The sequence below is a fragment of the Prionailurus bengalensis genome, chromosome E3 (assembly GCF_016509475.1).
Source record: "Prionailurus bengalensis isolate Pbe53 chromosome E3, Fcat_Pben_1.1_paternal_pri, whole genome shotgun sequence".
Taxonomy (NCBI): Eukaryota; Metazoa; Chordata; class Mammalia; order Carnivora; family Felidae; genus Prionailurus; species Prionailurus bengalensis.
The window spans coordinates 25768918-25787508 of record NC_057357.1 but is presented as its reverse complement, the minus strand read 5'-3'; the positions used below and the strand labels follow the sequence as shown (position 1 = coordinate 25787508).

Here is an 18591-nt window from a genome sequence, read left to right as displayed (position 1 = left end):
AAGAGGCAAGACGTATGTGGTAATTGTGATTATAATTACCAAGTCTTCTTTTTCGGGAAATGCTCAGAGAGAGGCACTTGGAGCATCCTCATAGATGCCAGAGCCCAACTGTGGTTTTGCCCCTCTGGAAAGAAAGCCCTTGTGGAACCTCCTTCCTCCACTCTAAGGCCACACGTGTGGCTTCACCAGCTCTAACTCCAGGGCTGGGCATGTGACCCAGGCCTATCATGAATCCCTATCCAGGACATTTCCTAGGACTACTAAGAAGTAGGTGCCTGCTTGCTTTTTTTTTTTTTAATGTTTATTTATTTTTGAGAGAAAGAGACAGAGCATGAGTGGGAGAGGGGCAGAGAGAGACACAGAACTGGAAGCAGGCTCCAGGCTCTGAGCTTTCAGCACAGAGCCCGACCACGGGGCTTGAACTCACGAGCAGTGAGATCATGACCTGAGCTGAAGTCAAGTGCTTAACCGACTGAGCTACCCAGGCACCCCTTTTCTTTCTTTTTTAAAAAAAATTTTTTAATGATTACTTATGTTTGATTGATGGAGAGAGAGAGAGAGAGAGAAAGAAAGAACAAGTGGGCAAGGGGCAGAGAGAGACTGAGACCCAGAATCCAAAGCAGGCTCCAGGCTCTGAGCTGTCAGCACAAAGCCTGATGTGGGGCTTGAGCTCACAAACCATGAGATCATGACCTGAGCCGAAATCAGATGCTCAACCAAATGAGCCACCCAGGCACCCCTAGGCACTTGCTTTTTAAGCTGGGAAGATATTAGTTTAGAGCTGTGGGGAAATCTTTGACCCTCCATGGGGAAGTGACTGCTTGGGAATAAGGCCAACAAAGGTAAAACAGAGATGGGGAGACAGAAAATGAGTTTGAGCTTCTGAATCTCCCTGATGTTCTAGCAGTTATATGGATTAAGTTCCCATTGTTGCCTAAACGAAAGAATCGTGTTTCTGATATTTGCAAACGAAAGGGTCCTAACTAATAGAGATGGCACCTTCCTGCAGATGGCCTCACTGAGGCAGGAACACGATTCAGAGAGAATGGGGATTGTCATCTCATCCATTAGGAAAATAATGCCAGAGAGCTGGATCCTGTCAAGACATCTGGTTACTGACTCAGGAACAGAGGCCAGGGAAGCAACCTTAGGAGACCTCAGAGCCTTTGTCTTTCCCTTCATTTCTAAAGTCTGCCATTTCTACTTCCTTGTAATAAGTGCCCTTGAAATAAAGTCATCCAAAATGGGTAGTTGTTCACCGAGTCGTCAATGATCTCCAGAGTACAAGATTATGGGACTCTTGGCACACCCTCTCCTAGTCCTTTGAGTTCTTGATGTTCTATGTGAGACAGAATAATCCAGGTACTGCTGTTTCACCTTACCCCATCCTCATCCTCAATCCTGGTCTTGATTTGAGTTTCCAGGAAGTCAGAAAAGCCCTTCAGGGTATGTTCTCCCTTATACAATACAGCCTAGGAAGAAAATGGAAAAAGGTCAAGACAATATCCTCTTCTTGCAAAATATTCAGGGATTGCTATGTAAGATAAGTCCAGGGTCAAATCCCTAACAACCTGAGTACAGGGAGTAGGTTCTTTAACCTCTCTGAGCCTCCATTACCATGGCTCTAACATAAGAATAATAAAAACTCTTCCACCATAGGGCTATAATGTAGTGCTTCAGAGCACGGACCTCGGAGCATACTGTCAAGGTTCAAACCCTGTTTAACCTCTCTATGACTCAGTTTTTCTATCTGTAATGTGAAGATAACAACAGTACCTACCATATATGTTGTTATAAGAATTTATTGAATTACTATATGAAAAGCACTTAAAACAGTACCTGACTCATAGTGAGTACTACATATAGTTGACATTATTATCATAACAAGAAGAATAAGAATAGTTCTTATTTTACAAAGTATCTGATCCATGATCATTGCTCAGTCAACACTAGTTCCTTTTCCTTTTTTTAGTCTTTAAGAAGATTATGAAGCTGTTTACTGCCCACTGGTTGTCTAAACTCCCTTTCAAATAACTAAAGATTAAGATACCTCCACCCTCTCAACTCAGCCTCATTTTGTACCACTCCTCCACATGCATCTTCTGTACCAGAAGGATGGCATCTCCTTCAGAGTGCTATGGCCACCCTTCTGCCCACATCCTCGTGCATATTATACTTCCTATGTGTAGTTCACATCCCTCTTCTAATCTGATTTAAATCCTCAGCATTCTTCAAAATCTCATGTCTCCATGAAATATCTGCCTTCCAGAATCTGTCCCCTTCAATTCCAATTGCATGTAGAGGTGGGCCGACGTCATGACTTCTCTCCCACACTCAGTCATGCTCTTCTTGGGAGCAGGAATCTTGGCTTGCTTTGTTTTGATGGACACCCTTCTCCAGGTGCCAAAGCAGAGCAGCATGGAGAGTATGTTCCATGACATTGATGATGCTTGCTGATTATAATACTGAAGTGTAAAAGACATTAACTGCTTTTCTATCATGTGATCTTCCTTCTTCTCATAGCACCCCACCCTCAATATTCACGTAGAAATTCTCCCCACCTTATTCCATATAGTCTGGGTAGAGCTCAGCCCCAGTACCAGAGGAAACTGGGCCTGACTAATCAAGACACTCACATCAGCCTGACTACACTGACTGGGTAAGGGAAGAGCAGCTAACCCAAGCTGGACCCAGTTACAGCAAGTCTTGGGACTTGTGGGGAAGCTAATGGAAAACACTCTTCAACCTGAACATGAGAGGATAATAGGGGCTTGAGCTGAGGATGAAGCTGTTTGGGTAGAAGGCAGAGCTGGAGATAGGGAGAAACTGGTTCTCTGATAATGACATAATGGCATTTCCAGGTATGTGGGTCCCAAGAGCTCCTCACTTGTTGAGAGTCGGTGGGGAAGAGCCTGAAGAAGGGGTACCGGTCCAAGTACATCAGCTGAATGTCATTTGCCATAATGTCAATCTTGGCAATGGTGACTGTTGAGTGGTTTTGATACTTTCTGCCCAACTCCTGCAACACTGGGAAGAGTTCCTTACACTTTTCTGACCAGGGTGCATCTGAAAGAGAAGGGCCATTGCTCAAGTTCACACTAATAAAACTGAAAGTCAATACTACCCCCATAAACACCATCACCATATTTTACTAATGGTTCTGTTGCTTTGCAAATTGCACTCTTTCTTTTAACACCGTATTACATTATTTTACATTTCAATCACAGCACCTGGTCATTATTAAATAAATTAGAAAAAAACTGATATAGTCCCCTTCCACCCAGACACTAACACTTTAAGCATGCTGGAACATTTTCTTCTATTCTTTGTTTCTCCTTTGACATAGCTTTCCACTCCAGTTGAAGAGAAAAAAAAAAAACAAGAAAAATTTTTATGCTAGATGATTCCTCATGTTCTACCAGAAATCGTGTGTGTGTGTGTGTGTGTGTGTGTGTGTGTGTGTGTGTGTATGAATATGAGAGAGAGAGAGAGTGAGAGCACAAGAATTTTCCAACAGAAGTTAAGCTCACAGTCCAAGGTCACCCAGGTAATTAAGCAGAAAGTGGGATTTGAAGTCAGGCTTCTTTGACTTGTGACTATTATAGTACACTGCCTTTTAGTCCCATGGTAGAGAATGTACCTAAGAGGTTGAACAGGAAGTTGTAACAAGTACAATGACCCCTGGAAAGGGGACTTCCTTAGGGACAGTTCCTTTAAGCTTTGAGTCTGGCCCAAGCACCTAGCCCTCTGGAGAGAATCATGGACCAGCTCCAGCATGGAAAGAAACTGAACCTTCCCTGCTCTTTGTGGTCGCATTAAAGTTTCTGGCTCTGTGGGAGGGGTGGCTTTCAGGGCCCTGACACTCTACATTTGGATGATCATCCCTCCATTTACAAACCAAATGCCTCCATGACCATCTGCTCTCCCTGCAGCTCCCCTGGAGCCCAATGGGCCCTGGGTTGGAACAGGAGGGGGCATAATGGTCACAGTCCCAGGGGGCCAACCTGAGAGGCCTGCTTCCAAGAAAATGAGGCTGCTCTTGCCTTTTACCAGAGCCAAATGAGCATTCTCATAACTCCAGTGTCAGGTAAGTATAGAAAAGCCGCCCACCCTCTCACGTAAAGGGAACAGATCATGGTTATTCAACCACGCAGACCTTAAACACCTCACCCTGTGGATGAGAGTCCATTTCAGTGAGATATTTAAAGGTCTGCACATTGCATTCCAGCCCTCAGGAAGTAATGGCATCAGAGCTTGATTTGAATTTTTTGCCTTGCAATGAATTTACTGTGTGACCTGGGGTAAGGTAATTAATCTTTCTGAGACTAAATTCCCTGATCTGTATCATGGAGAAATCCACTGGACCTTCCTAAGAGGCTTGTTTTGAGGAGGAAAAAAGAGCAGGTGTGTGAACAGCCAACTCATGTCGGGCTCATTGTAAGTTCTCAGTAAATAGTAAATAAGAGAGATGTCTGAAGTAACTTCATTATCACCCTTCTCTGTATCTTAGAGTAGGAGTGAAGTCCTCAGTTTGGACTCTCACATGCAAATCAGAAAGAGTAGAGAAAGGGCAATAGTCCTTAGGCAAGCACTGGAAATAATTACAACAACAATAATAGCAGCATTAATAGCTGTTATTTATCAAGTGCTTGCAATATGCCACACACTGCTAAGCTCTCTTCCTACAGGATTTGAGTCTCCAGTTTGGCCACACCAACTCAGGTAGGTTAAATACAGGCCATTTGATAAGTTACTTAAAGTCAGAACTGCTCTTCTGTACAGGAGTTACCAGCCAAGGCACTGAGGTCAGGCTGCCTAGGCTCCAATCCCTATTCTCAGTACTTAGTCACTGCCTGACTTTGGAAAAGTTTCTTCACCCACCTGAGACTCTGTTTAGTCATATGCAAAGTGAGAGCAATAGTAGTAGCTACTTTCAAAAGTGTGTCGTGAGGATTAAATGAGATAAAGTATAGAATGGCTCAGCAGAAGGCCTGGTATACCATAGCATTGAATCAGTGTTAGCCATCAGCATTATTATTGTTGTAAAAGCCATAGACCTGAATTATATGGACGGTATTCCACATGTTCCAAGAATTAGATTTTCAGGAAGAGTTGCACTGTGGGTGATAGCATCTTAATCCAAACTCTTTGGATGTTAGAAAACCATCCTTCACATAGTGTTTTGATAGATTTTTGAGTTTTGGGGGCCCAAGAATTCAGGAGCAACACTTGAAAAAGTAATGTCTGGGCCACTGCTTTCTATGGCCTCTGCAGAGATACTTACAGAACATCACAAATACATCCCTTTCCTTGTCAAAGACCACCACATTGAAGTTCTTCCCAACAAGTTGCTTAACTGGCCCCTGGTCCCAAAATTTTGGAATCTCTTCACTGGATTGATGTTTCTAGGAAGCAAATTTGAGAGATCTGACAGTCGCCAGAAAAGGGTTGGCAGTTGGGGCTCCCTGCCCCAATGGGAAACAATGGGAAGTTTTCTCTTGTTCTTAACAAGAGCCTTGGGAAAGAGTTTGAAATGCTCATGTTCAGCCTGAATTGTTCAGGGCCAGTTGAAATCACAGGGCTAAGGAAGAGGTAGGGCTTCAAGCTGGAATGAATTCTAGCCTTCCAAATATGTAATTTGTGAGGTTCTCAGATGAGAGTTGGGTTCATGTCTTTAACATCTTAACTAGTTTGTCCTGACCTCCCCCCTAAAGTTTGTCTGTTCCCAATTACTTCCTAAATCAAAACCAAGATAATTTACATGACCTGTTAAACCTTTATCACCCTTTGGCTCCCATTAGCCTCACCAAGCTCATTACCATTCTTTCTTTGCTTTCTTCAACCATACTGGTCTTCTGTTTAACCAAAGGGCTAGCTTTCTTCCACCTCAGGCCTTTGTTGATGCCATTCCTGTGTCTGGAGGGCCTTCCCCACTCCCCATTCTTGCTCTTCTTTCTTTATCCAGTTAACTCAGATTTACCCTTCAAAATGATCTCTAGGGAGGGCTTCCCTCACTCTCCCCAAACTAGGTCAGATCCTGCTACCTTAAGTTTTCATAACATTTGATATTTTTCCTTGTATCACTTATTCAAGTTTATCATTTATATCTTATTTTTCTCATTATTTTATTTTCTGGTTATTTGATTCATGTGTCTCTACTACACTAGACAGAATGTCACAAGGGATTTTTCTGTCTTCATCACTGAGTATGCACAGCCTGATACATCATAGGACCTCAGTAAATATTCTGTGAGAGAATGCATGAAAGAATGAACCTAGCTCTGCTTCTTTTTGAAGGAAGTGGTATAAATCTCACAACATATATTTTTCTCTACAACCATTGCTTCCTGCAGTCTCTTAAATCCACACCCTTCTCTCCATCTGCACTGCTGCTCCCCAACCCAGGTAGCCTTCATCTCTCACCTAGATCACTGCAGTAGCCCCACAGAGTTCTTTCTGCATCTCCTAGTCTTCTCCACACCTTTATTCTACCAGTGGGGTTTTATTTTCACCATACAAATTTTCCTTTCTATTGCTCTCAGGACACCAAGTCCTTAATATGCATAGCTGTCTGGCCTTTACCCAGTTTGCCAGCTCCTACAATACTTCCCTCGTCCCGACCCCAGCCTCTGGAAGGGACTTGAAGATTATTTCTGAGGAAGCATAAAGAGGGTGGGGGCTGGACATGGGAGGTGGGAAATGGTCAAAAAAATGGAAATTAGAAATGGGCCAGACCAGGCATGTGACATCTCATACGTCATGTGAAGCATTCTCATCTCTATTGCAAGAGTTTGGTGGATGTATTGGCCCCTGACAAGGAGACAGACACCTCCTGAGGTTCAACTGGAGGGAAGAGAGAGAAAGGGTAGTGCTGCAGGTAGGTTTGTAGATATGTTGACAGAAAATGAGGGGCCCTTGTCTTAATGATACATGGTCTCGTGCTCAGCTGAGACTGGAAGAAGGAAGGGGATATGAGGACAAAGAGATGAAGAAAATGAACACACTAAGAGAAATTTCTATAGATATGTCAAGACATTTCAAAGAGCCCACAGGAGGTTTGTGATTCAGTGAAACCAGACTGCCTCAGGGTGGTGTTCTGTTTCTCTAGCATTGGCCTGGAAGCAGTAGGGACATGAAGTGGGTTCAACCAGGGTTGTGATTTTGCCTTGTAAATTCTACAGGGTGTAAAGAAGTAGAAGATAGATAAAGAAATAAAGGGATAAAGGAATTAAGGGAATCATCACCAGAGCGATGAACTATGGAATCCAAGTTCATGAAGGCAGTAGAGAGATTGTGACATGGCATCAGGAGACTGGAAGCCATGAGAAGGGTAAGTATTTACAACAATATGGATACTAGAAAAAGGAACTAAAGGGATGGGAAGCTTGAAATCAGGTTTTCAGAGGGGCTGCCATCTCTAAAGTGTGGCCACAAGAGCAGGTGGCTGGAATGGCAAACAGTGACTAGAGAAGAGAGAGACCAGGGTTTTGCATACTGACATTTCTGGAGGTGATGGCAGAGAAGGGATGGAAAGCAAGTGTGCAATGAGCTTAAGTCCTCAGAGAGTGAAAGGGACATGATCAGAGGACAGCAATGGAAGGTAGGAGCAGGTGATCTAAAAGTCCAAATGCGTGGGGTCTGGCATTTTGAAGGTAGGAGGAAATGTCATGGAGGACACCAGCCTCACTACTTGGCCTGTGATGATGATGTGCATAGGAGAAAAAAAAACAACAAAAAACAGCTTTCACTTGAGAAGGAGTGTCTGTGTGGGAATGGACAGAAGGTAATGGGAACCCTTAGAGGGAAAGGGACCAAATATTCTGGCTTGCCTGGAAAGTTCCAATTTATTCTGTTTCAGAATACTTTTAAAGATTGCATGCCCCCAACCCCCATTATTCTCAAAAGTGTTTCCATTTGGTAAATAAAAAATATGGTCACCTAATGCAGCAGGGTGGCTGAAGGACTTCACAAGTGCTACATAAACAGCAGGAGATGTTGTGTTATGTATGATCCTTCTCCTTCCTTTTATAGCAAAATAGGCTCATTTCTAACCTCCCAGACAAGAGGTCCCTAAAACCTTTAGGGCTAAATCCTGATGGCTTAATACATCCCCAGCCCCCTCTCCCCCAAAATCCATCTATCCTTAAATCTTTCACAGGAGAGTCCAAAAGGAGGAAAAGTGTCTCCTTTCATAGGATGTTGGCCCTGGGAGCTCCTGCATTTCAGTTGAGAGTATCTGCAAAGGAAGTGCCTTTCAGAATAAAGAATTAATGGTGGAATCATAGTGTCAGGACAAGTCAAAAGTTGAAAAGATTGGAGGTGGAGAGATAAGGGTATTTCCCCATTTTGAACCATGAGATTGACCTTTATTCTGCCTCCCTGTTCAGATGACCAAAGCCAGCAAAATTATGAAATTTTGAGGTTCAGGGTAAAGTTTGTCCAACAACAAACTTACCTTGGCACTTCTATTCAGAAAGCTGTGGCCAAATTTCTTGAGATTTTCATAGGTTATCTCCTCAGAAGGCATTTTGTACCTCGCATCAGAGCTTAAGTTTAGGATTTGGACACATGGGATATTAACTTCTGTAATCCTGAAGTATTTGAATATATGTCCATTTCTGGGTTCATCTGCATCCACAATGATGAAAAGGATCTGCCAAATCAAATAAAACCTGTGTCCCTCTAGGATTGGAGGCCATGAGAAGGTTAAAGATTAAAACTGGCTAAGGAATCCCTTACTGAGGGAAAGAAACTCCAGAAGCCATGGGAGATCACTAACGGAATGCAAATAGCAGGGTCTATGGAGTGCCTCTGAAAGATAGAACAGGGCCCCTTTCCATCAGGCAGGGCAGCCTTGTGCCCCAGGGCACAGGCCAATGTTGTCCGTCTGCCTGGTTTCACCATCCTTGTGCAGGGTATCATCCACACAACCACAGGAAGTCAGGAGGTCCTGGACTTTCATCCAGGTCCTTGGGCAAAACCGTAACTGACCCTCTCTGTGCTTCTATTTCCTTATCTTATAGAGATTATAAGAGTACCCACCTTATAGGGTTGTTGAGAGAATTAAACAGGACAATGGCTTAGTTCAATAACTGGGAGGTAGAAAATGCTCATATGTCAGCTTTTTTTGTTCTAAATTATTCTTCTGTCAAGGGAATTCATGACTTCATTTACTCATCATTAAACAAATATTAGTAGAGTGCCTACTAGGCATTTTGCTACCTACTGGGGACATAAGATCTGCCCTCATGGAGTTTATGTTCTAGTGGAAAAAACAGACAACAAAGGAGTGAATAAATTAATAAATTCATATAGCAATGAGTGCCAGTTAGACAGTAAAAAGGGCACTGTGATAGAGCATGACCATATAGGTGAAGTCAGGTCAGAGCTCAGTGTTAGGTAGGAAGGTCAGGAGGAGTATCTGAGGAGGTGACATCTTAGCAGGGACATGGGTGATGAGTTAACAAGTCAGGACAACACTGAACCAGGCAGTGGAAATTGTTAATGCAAAAGCCTGGGTTCAGGGAACATAAAGTGTTCTTGAATAGAGAGGAAAGGCCGGTGTGGCTTCAGCATCATGAGGGACAGAGTCACGGGGGACAAGGTTAGAGACATGTCAGAGATGAGATCAGAGCTCTAATAAGGAGGTTGAGTTTTATCTGAATAAGATAGAGGGCCACTGAAGAATAATAAGCCAGAGAGTGCTACAATAATTTGTGAAAAATGACTCTAGTTGCAGAGAAGCAGTAAGATTGGAAGTGGGGAGGCCACTTAGAGGCCACAGCAAACACTGATACCCTCAGGTCATTCATCTATCAAAATATTAAGGGCCCTGTTATGTGCCTGACACTCTTCCGGGTGCTGGGGAGACTGTGAAAACAGAGCAACGTATTAGAACCACCCTTTGTATACTTTCAACAAATATTGGCTAGATGTGAACAGGATAAGATATGGGGGTATGACCTGTCTGAATAGTATTCATCCATTGTCTTTGGCTCTAAAATGGATCACAGTCAATAAATGGCATTCAGGAACCTAGATAGTTGGGGTAAAGGGCATTTAGAACCTTATCTCAGGGGCACCTGGGTGACTCAGTCAACTGGTTAAGCGTCTAACTCTTGATTTCGGCTCAGGTTATGAACTCACAGTTGAGATGGAACCCCAGGTGGGTCTCTGAGCTGACAGCATAGAGCCTGCTTGGGATTTTCTCTCTCCCTCTCTCTGCCCCTCCCCTGCTCATGCACTCTACCTGTCTGTCTTTCTCAAAAATAAATAAACATTAAAAAAAAAAAGAACCTTGTCTAACAATATATGCCAAAATAAACTCCACCCAGATTAAAGAGCTAAATTTAAAAAAATAATCTGGAAGAAATATGGCTAAGTACTGACTATTATAACATAAGAGAAATAGAGGGAACCAATCAGATTGTGATCAACTGAATTACATCAAAAATCTATATTTTAAAATTGAATAAAGCAGGAAAAATATTAACCAGAGATATTTCTGTAATTGGAACAAACTTCCTGGAGAATATGGTGGGATGTAGCACAAACATTAAATATGTTCATGCCCTAGTGGCTTTACTTGTATTTATTTTGGGGTTTAAGCTTTTTAATTGTTTCACTTGAATTTTAGAGTAATTTTCTTGAAAAGGAAAAGAAGCCTGCCATTACCATACTTCTTATAAAAAAATAAAGAGAAAAAAAGAAACTAATTGCCTCCATAGTCCAGGTGGTGGTAACTACATAAATACAGGTATAGGTCTTAAGAAAAACAGATTTGTTTCTAATGATGATGATAGCAATGATGATAGCAGTGTTCACTGTACATTGCCCATTGTTCTACATACGATGCTTCTAATTCTTACACACAGTTCTCCATTTTACATGACGTGATTGAAACTGAGAGGCTTAGAAACTCAGTGACAAAAATCCCTTGTAAGAGGAAGAAAAGTTATGTAAAGTTTAAGCCTTTCTGCTTCACACCTTCAGGCTGTTCCTATTCCCTGACCTCAGGCAGGGGTGGTTTCTCCTCCTCCTCACCTGCAGGCCAAAAACCACCCACAGTGCAACCACTCATCCTTGCTAGAGCATAGTCCATCAAAAAGCAACCAAACCTCACATTCCCATGGTAGACTTCTCAAAAAGATGAGGGAAGAAGAAGCATAGGTATAGCAAGAAAGGAAGAGACACTGGACAGGAAGAAGGGAGGAGGCTGGTTTAAAATTAAGTAGTAAATAATTTGTAGTATCAATATGCAAATAAGGAAGCTGGTATGGAAATGAATATGCAAGTTCTCTCTGGCTTAATTTATAATCAGCCTGGCAGGCAAATAGCATTAGGGTCTACAGGTTCTGGATCCCCATTCAACAAGGGCAATACCACTTTCCACAAACCTTGTTTGTAAATTCCTTCGATGCCAACTTGTAATGCTGCATTATCATACCAAATGACTCGGATCTTTTAGAGGCGAAGAGCAGCATGTGATTCAGGATGTGCAATTCATAAATCAGATCCTTACTCTGAAATTACCAGGGAAATAGGTCATCCAGGCACACAGCTGCCCCAGCTGCCCTTCTCCCAGGGACCTTTTGGCTCACTGACCTCAGTGTTGTATTCAATAACAAAATCTGTAAGGTGCTGCTTTATGACTTGATTGAGGACCTGTTTGTTGGTACTGTCATTAATAAGCTCCTCACGGTTCACAATTTTTCCCTTGGACAAAAGGAGAAAAACATTAGAGGGCAGTAGCTTCCGTAATATAGACACTTAATAAATATAAATAGCAAAATTTTCCCCTTGGACAAAAGGAGAATACCATCATGACAAGTGTAATCCATAATCTTTACTTCATAAATAGGAATGGCCAGCCTGTGGGTGAAACATGGGTCTGTGGCAGCCGTGAAAATCTCCAATCTACAAAGCAGGGGGTGTAACCAGCTGCTGTGCTTTGAAATCCATCCACGTAGTTGTACTGATGCTGAGCAGTATCTTACACACTGCTCCTAACTGATGCACTGTTTCAGGGATACTAAGGCAAGCTCATTTCCGGGAGATGCAGGACTTCTCTGGTAGGCAACTTTGACCAACTTTCTTAGAACTCCACTGCCATCAAGGACCTTCTTTCCTTCCAAAGGGTCAGACCTACATCCTGGTCTGATGAGTTCTCCCTGCCCCTCCCCCCACATCAGCTCCCTTTGTTCCCCTTCATAGGCATTTTCCCCAATCTTTTGCATATCTAATCCTGTTGATGACTGCTTCTCAGAAGGACTGCAATTAACATAGAGAAGGAAATAATTCCCTGTAGCCCAGGATCAAAGTCTGCAGGGGAAGGAGAACAAAGAGGTGGCTCTCTTAGTTGGTTTCTCTCTACCCCATCTCCTTCTCGTTGCGTCCACCAATCCTACGCTCTAGTCCAAATCCCTTCCCTGGACTCCTGCAAAAGCCTTCTAATGGTCTTCCAATTTCTCCCCTTGTTTCCCTCCAACCCATTCCCTACCTTCAGCCAGAGTGATGCAGTTAAAAAGCACTTATGTCATTCTCTTGCTCTAATACTGCACAGCCCCTGTTGTCCTTTGGACAGAACCAAAACCCTTTTCTGGTCGTAGTAATAGTCTGATAATACTAATCAGACTTATCAAGAGCTCATATTGTACCAGTCACACAGTTCTAAATATGCCATATGCAAGAACTCTTTTAATCCTCATAACATCTCACTGAGCTGTGAATCATTATTTCTTCCATTGTACAGTTGAGGAAATCAAGGTACAGAAAAATGAAGTGACTTGCCCAGGGTTGCTAAGCTAGTGAGAGGTAGAGCCAAGATTCCACCCCAGGCTGTCTGACTCTAGAACTCATGCTCTTAACCATAAAAATAGACGAACTTTGTCCTAACTGAATTTTTCAAATTTGCTCTTTGGCTTTTGATATTGTGATGAGGTTTGTTCTGTGGAACTGTCAATAATTTTTTTATGTGGTCCAAATTTATCAGTATTTCTTTTCATAGATTTTGGGGTTTCTGTCAATGCTTCATAAAAGGGCTTTCCCACTACAAGTTTAGAAGCAAAATCCTCCATGACATCTTCTAGTGTTTCCATGGTTTCATCGTTATATTTTTAAATCAATAAGAAATCAATCTGGAATTTAATTTGGTGGAAGGAGAATATATAGATTTAGCTTTTTTTTTTCTAAATGGCTACCCAATTCAACACTAATCATTGAATAACATATTTTCCCTAATGATCTAAAATATCACCTTTATTATATACTAGATTTCCATATGTATTTGGATCTATTTTTAGACTCTATGTTGTCCCATTCAGATACATAAATCAGGTTATTTTATTCTCCGACTTAACACTTTTTAATGACTTCCAAGAGCCCAAGTAAAAATGTAGTGGCTCACAGTCTTAAGCAGATCTGGGTATCACTTCACCCACCTCCTATGTGGCCTTGGGCAAGTAAACTAACCACTCTGAGCCATATCTATAAATAACATGATTACTGTAAGGATTTGGCTTTGTGTGGGGAGGGAGTAAGGCATGTTTCAGGAACCAGACTACAGTGTTTAGAGTAACACTGTTCAATAGAACTTTCTGTGATGATGGAAATGCTCTGTATATCTATGCTGTCCAATACAGTAGCCACTATCCACCTGTAGCTAGTTTGATTGGGGAACTAGAATGTTAATTTAACTAATTTTAATGTAAACAGTCATATGTGACAAGTAGCTGCCATATTGGGCAGCTCAGATCTAGATCCCAGAGAGGAAGAAGGGGAAGATGTGTAACAGAGGCTAGGCGTGAAAGGCCATGTAGGTCTTATTGGAGACTTGAGTCTTTATCCCAAGAATAATAGGAAGCCATTAAAAGGCTTTCCAGTGGGAAGGAGGCAGGTGGCCATCAGTTGGAGTTTTGGAAAGATTGTTCTTTACAGTACAAGAGAGATTGTGGTAGACCAGTTGGGTAGATGTTGTATTAGGGTATAGGAGATCATGGTCACTTGACTTAGGATAGTAGTAATATAGCTAAATAGATAGATTCAAGGGATATTTTTTGACTTAAAATAAGTAGGATTGGAGTGATGGACTGGTTGTGAAGGGTGGAGGAGAGGGAGGTTTTAGAATAATGCCTGGGTATTCTGACTTTGCTCATATGGGAGAAATGGTGACACCATTCATTGAGAGGGGAGAAAACACTGTAAGAGGATTTGGAGGGGAGATTGTGTTAGGCTTGGTCATATTGAGACAGTTGGTGATGGATATGAAAGTCTGGAGATAGAGAAGTCTGGGTGGAGATGGAGATTTGTAAGTCATGATTGTATGAACAATATTTGCTGTTGGAGGTTGGGTGGGAGAGGATGGACCAGAAGAAAACACAAGGTAGAGGACTGAGCCTTAATGAATGGCATTTACTGATCCAGAAGAAGAGGAGGAGCTTAAAATAAAAAATGTCTAAAAAGGCCAGAGAAACTCCAGGAGACTGTGATCTCACAGCAGCTGCCTAGTCCAATGCCACTTAGTTCACAAGTGGCAGAACTAGAATTTGTGCCCAAAGCCTATAGATACATGCATTGTACACTATTTTGAACTGGAGACACTTCACTAGCAATAGAATCAAAATCTTACCTTTTTGAACACCAGAAGACTGTCAAGGGTGACGTGGAAACGCCCAATGGCATTGCTAATTGATATCACTCCAAACGTTAGCTCTGGGAAGTCTTTGATCACATCATAGAACAACTCTGCTACTTCTTCCTCTAAATCCTGTTTGGGGAAGGATGTTGGGTAAGGCTTTGGTAGAAAGCAAAATACCTGGCTTATTTAAGGTCAAGGTAGAAATGGTGACCAATTTGTCTCCTCACCTTTCCATGTTCTGGGGTTTTCCTGGGTCCCCTAAATCCCTTTTCATGGATGTTTCATACTCAGAATACTTATATGGCTGTGACTAAGCCCAAAATAGACAACTCCACAGAGATTAATGAAGAGAATTGATAAACTTGATTTTTTCCAATTATTTATAATAAGGTTGTTCTAAACACACAGGTTTAGACTTAAACATTTATTCCTTAATCGCTTTCAGAAGAGGCGACTGATCTGGCCACATGGATCACCAAATATGAGAAACGTGGGGCTGAAAAGTGAAATGAGACAGAAAGAGGCACATACTCTTCCTATGTAAAAATATAATGCCAAAGTCCTGACTTCTACTGGGGGAAGGAAAGAATCGTCAGAGTTACAGGACATGAGTAGAGACATATGAGAAACTCATTCTGCACAAGGAAAAACAATTTGCAAATTATTTATTATTCAGTGATGTTCTAAATGGGCCTCCAAAAGATCAGTTATACTATCAAAACCAATTTAATAAATGTCAGTCTCCTCTCCTCTCTCTGCATTCCTGTCCACCTTTCTGGTTAGCATCTCCTACCACTTCACCTTCCATTCTTTCCTTCTTCATTTTAACCCTGGAAAAACAGCTTGTTGGAAAAGGAAGAATGGGCATGGAATTAACCCAAGTGGAAGACCTCTCCTCACCCCCCCCCTTCCCAGACACAGAATCCTTACCAGTTGAAAAGTCACCTCCCACCTCTTGACCCCAGTACCTGGAAGAAGCCAATGATGACCAAGGGCCTGGATTTTACAAACTCTAACACCTGCTGGGTGTTATTGAACAAAAATGCTTTTTGGCTAATTTGTCTTCTCAACCAAACGACCAAGGCAGTAGATTCAACCACTCCTGGAAACAGAGACAGTTAAGTGGATCTCATAGCAGTTTCCTCTTAAACTGGAGCAAGACTTGTTTTTTCCAAGTTTAATGAGCAGAAGCATCTCAGTCTTGGACTCCCACACATTAAAGGCCAAGGTCAGTCCTTCTACTCCTTCCCACCCCAGTACCAAGGCATGAACATTAACAGCAGCAGCTAAACTTCATTGAGCACTTACCAAGGACAAGGCACTCTGCTGAGCAATTTGCATATATTATATCCCCAAAACAACACTACCATATGGGATAGATACTCTTACCCTCCCCATTTTGCAAAAGAGAAAACTGAGGTTTGACTTTCCAATGGCCATTCTACTAGTGCACCTGGGAATCAAACCCAAGAGGAAGCATGCCTTCTCTTCTTTTCTTACCTACCTTCCAAAGTGACAGGAAGATAGATTTATTAAAAAAAAAATAAATTAATGAAATGTAAATAAAAATACCAGCTAGCTTTGTGACTTTGGGAAAATTCCATTATTGCCTATGCCTCCAACTTCTCATTGAGACCTTCTCATGAAGGTCATAGGTCATGACTTCCATTTCTCAGCTATCATATGGGAGGTGCTAAGCACAGCAAAATCTTAGCTTCTAAAATTGGGACACATATACCATGTCTGGGGAGACTTAATAGTGTGCCAAAGTGTACATGAAGCTATAGACATATGTTTGCTAGAATCATCAATTCCACATGATGGTAGATAACATAAAATACTATTTTCTATCAAAGATTACTATAGAATAAAATGAAGCATTTAAATTGAGTTTATGAGATAAAGCAGTGTTTGTTTTAAGTAGCTTTGGACTACATCTATAGGCCCATATTCCTTCACTCCGCATTCATTCCTTCACTCATTCGTTCATTTGACAGATATGTGCTGAGTACCTATTATGTTATTGAGTGCTGTGCTTGGTCCTGGGGATATAATGGTGAGCAGAAACAAACACAATCACACTGTTTTGCAGCTCTCGTTCTGTTGACTAGGACAATTGTCAAATAATTACACAAACAAGCATATAATCACACTCAAAGTAGGTATTCAAAAGCAAAGTTCTATGAGCCTGTAGCAAAGATACATGACCTAGACTGTGTATTCAAGGAGGGTTTCCTGGAGGAAATCACTTATGAGGTGAAAACTGAAGGAAGCAAATGAGTCAATAAGAAGGCAGCAATAAGAAGGAAATTGGACAAGGAAGGAGAGGGAAAGGCTTCCAGGCAGAGCAACCAGTCTGTGCAGGACAAATTGCTGCATGCAGCTTGATGAATGCATGTCAGGTGGTAAATTGACTGGAAAGGACTCTATTTTCAGCATCTTTGCTTACATATAAATATATATGTTTATATAAATATAAACAATATAAGTTTAAAAAACTTACAGTGGAGTATATTTGCATACAGAAAGGTGTACAAATTATAATGTATAGTCTTATGAATTTTTGCAGAATGAACACACCTGCGTACTACCCAGATCAAGAGATAGATCATTGCCAGGCTCTCACAAGTCCCTACTGGGCCCCCTCCTAGCCCCTGACACACCCCTACCGAAGGGTAACCACCATTCTAACTTCCAACAGCATGCATTAGTCTGCCTGCTCTTGAACTTCATATAAATGGAATCACAGTGTGTGTTTTGGGGTTTGGCTTTGTTACATTTGTGAGATTCATGGGCTGTTGCACGGGCTGTGTAGCATTGTGTTTTGTGAATATTCTATAATTTATCCATCCTCTGTTGGTAAGCATTTGGGTTGTTTCCAAATTTGGGGCTGTTAATTAATTTTCATGCATGTCTCTGGGGGCACGTTGTATGCACTTCTGTTGGGTACATGCCCAGGAGTAGAATTTCTGGTCATAGGGGATGCTGCATTCAGCTTTAGTAGATACCAATTAGGCCATTTTAAAAGCCACAATGAGTCAGGCCTCTAGAAGTTCATAGAAGGACGATGTGCTGGCCTCAGGGGACAGAGAGAGATGGGGGAGGCTTCATGCCAGCCTCAGACCACGGCACTCCACCCTGTGGCAGTCCCCCTCTCTTCCTGGATTCAGCCCCAAGGCTGAGTTTCTATTTTCACATTCATGTAGACTATTCTATGTTCTAAGCCATCTTTCAGAAAGAAGCACGCACAAATTATGGAAATAGTTTCTCTTACAGGCATTTGTCTGAAAAAAAAAAATGTTGTAAGTGCTCTGAAAGGAACTGGTTTCAAAGTACCGAAAATACCAAAAAAGGTGAACAAAAAGCCCTCCGAGTCCATTTGAATTTCAGGTCATCAGAACCATAGTGCCGATCTCATGTGCCACTGTCTCCTGCTGTCCGTACGGCAGCCATGCCCTCTTCCCCCGGCACACTGGGCCTTGGCACCCACCAGTCCCTCCACCTGTGCTGCCTTTTCCTCAGCAATCAGGGCATCTCCTCTGGCTTATTAGTCCTAGATTTGGACCTTTCTTACCACCACCCTCCTCCCCATCATACCATTTTCTATTTTATGATCTATTACATTTTCTGAAACTTTCTACCTTTTTCTGAAACTACAATTTTTGTCTAGCTTGCTCGCTAGCTCCTGTAACCATCTGGCTCATACTAGGTGCTCAAGAAATAATTACAGAATGGATGAATGAGGTGAATGAATTATAAGATAAGCTGGCTTAAAGGAATTTGATCTCAGATCATCTTCTCTGGGATGTCTGAGTTCTCTTTGCCCCTCTGGATCCCATGGGACTGAGGTAGCTCTTAACTTGATAAATAGTTTGTTCCTGAGTGTCTGCAGATCAGTCACTGCCCTGCTGGCCATGTGTCTCCCGTGACTCTTGACTCGGAGCCAGAGGACATGG

The 18591-nt window shown here is 42.0% G+C and overlaps 1 protein-coding gene across 1 annotated transcript in view; it reads right to left on the bottom strand.

Annotated features, from left to right (window-relative positions):
* The window catches only part of PDILT (protein disulfide isomerase like, testis expressed), a 42619-nt gene that overhangs the window by 404 nt on the left and 23624 nt on the right, over positions 1–18591 (bottom strand). Inside the window, exons 4-11 of the mRNA XM_043560389.1 lie at positions 15604–15737; positions 14627–14764; positions 11605–11715; positions 11397–11522; positions 8456–8653; positions 5285–5405; positions 2888–3066; positions 1383–1472 (exon numbers count right to left, since the gene is read on the bottom strand). Coding sequence (XP_043416324.1) covers positions 1383–1472; positions 2888–3066; positions 5285–5405; positions 8456–8653; positions 11397–11522; positions 11605–11715; positions 14627–14764; positions 15604–15737 — 1097 coding nt within the window. The remainder of the gene's footprint in view (positions 1–1382; positions 1473–2887; positions 3067–5284; positions 5406–8455; positions 8654–11396; positions 11523–11604; positions 11716–14626; positions 14765–15603; positions 15738–18591) is intronic.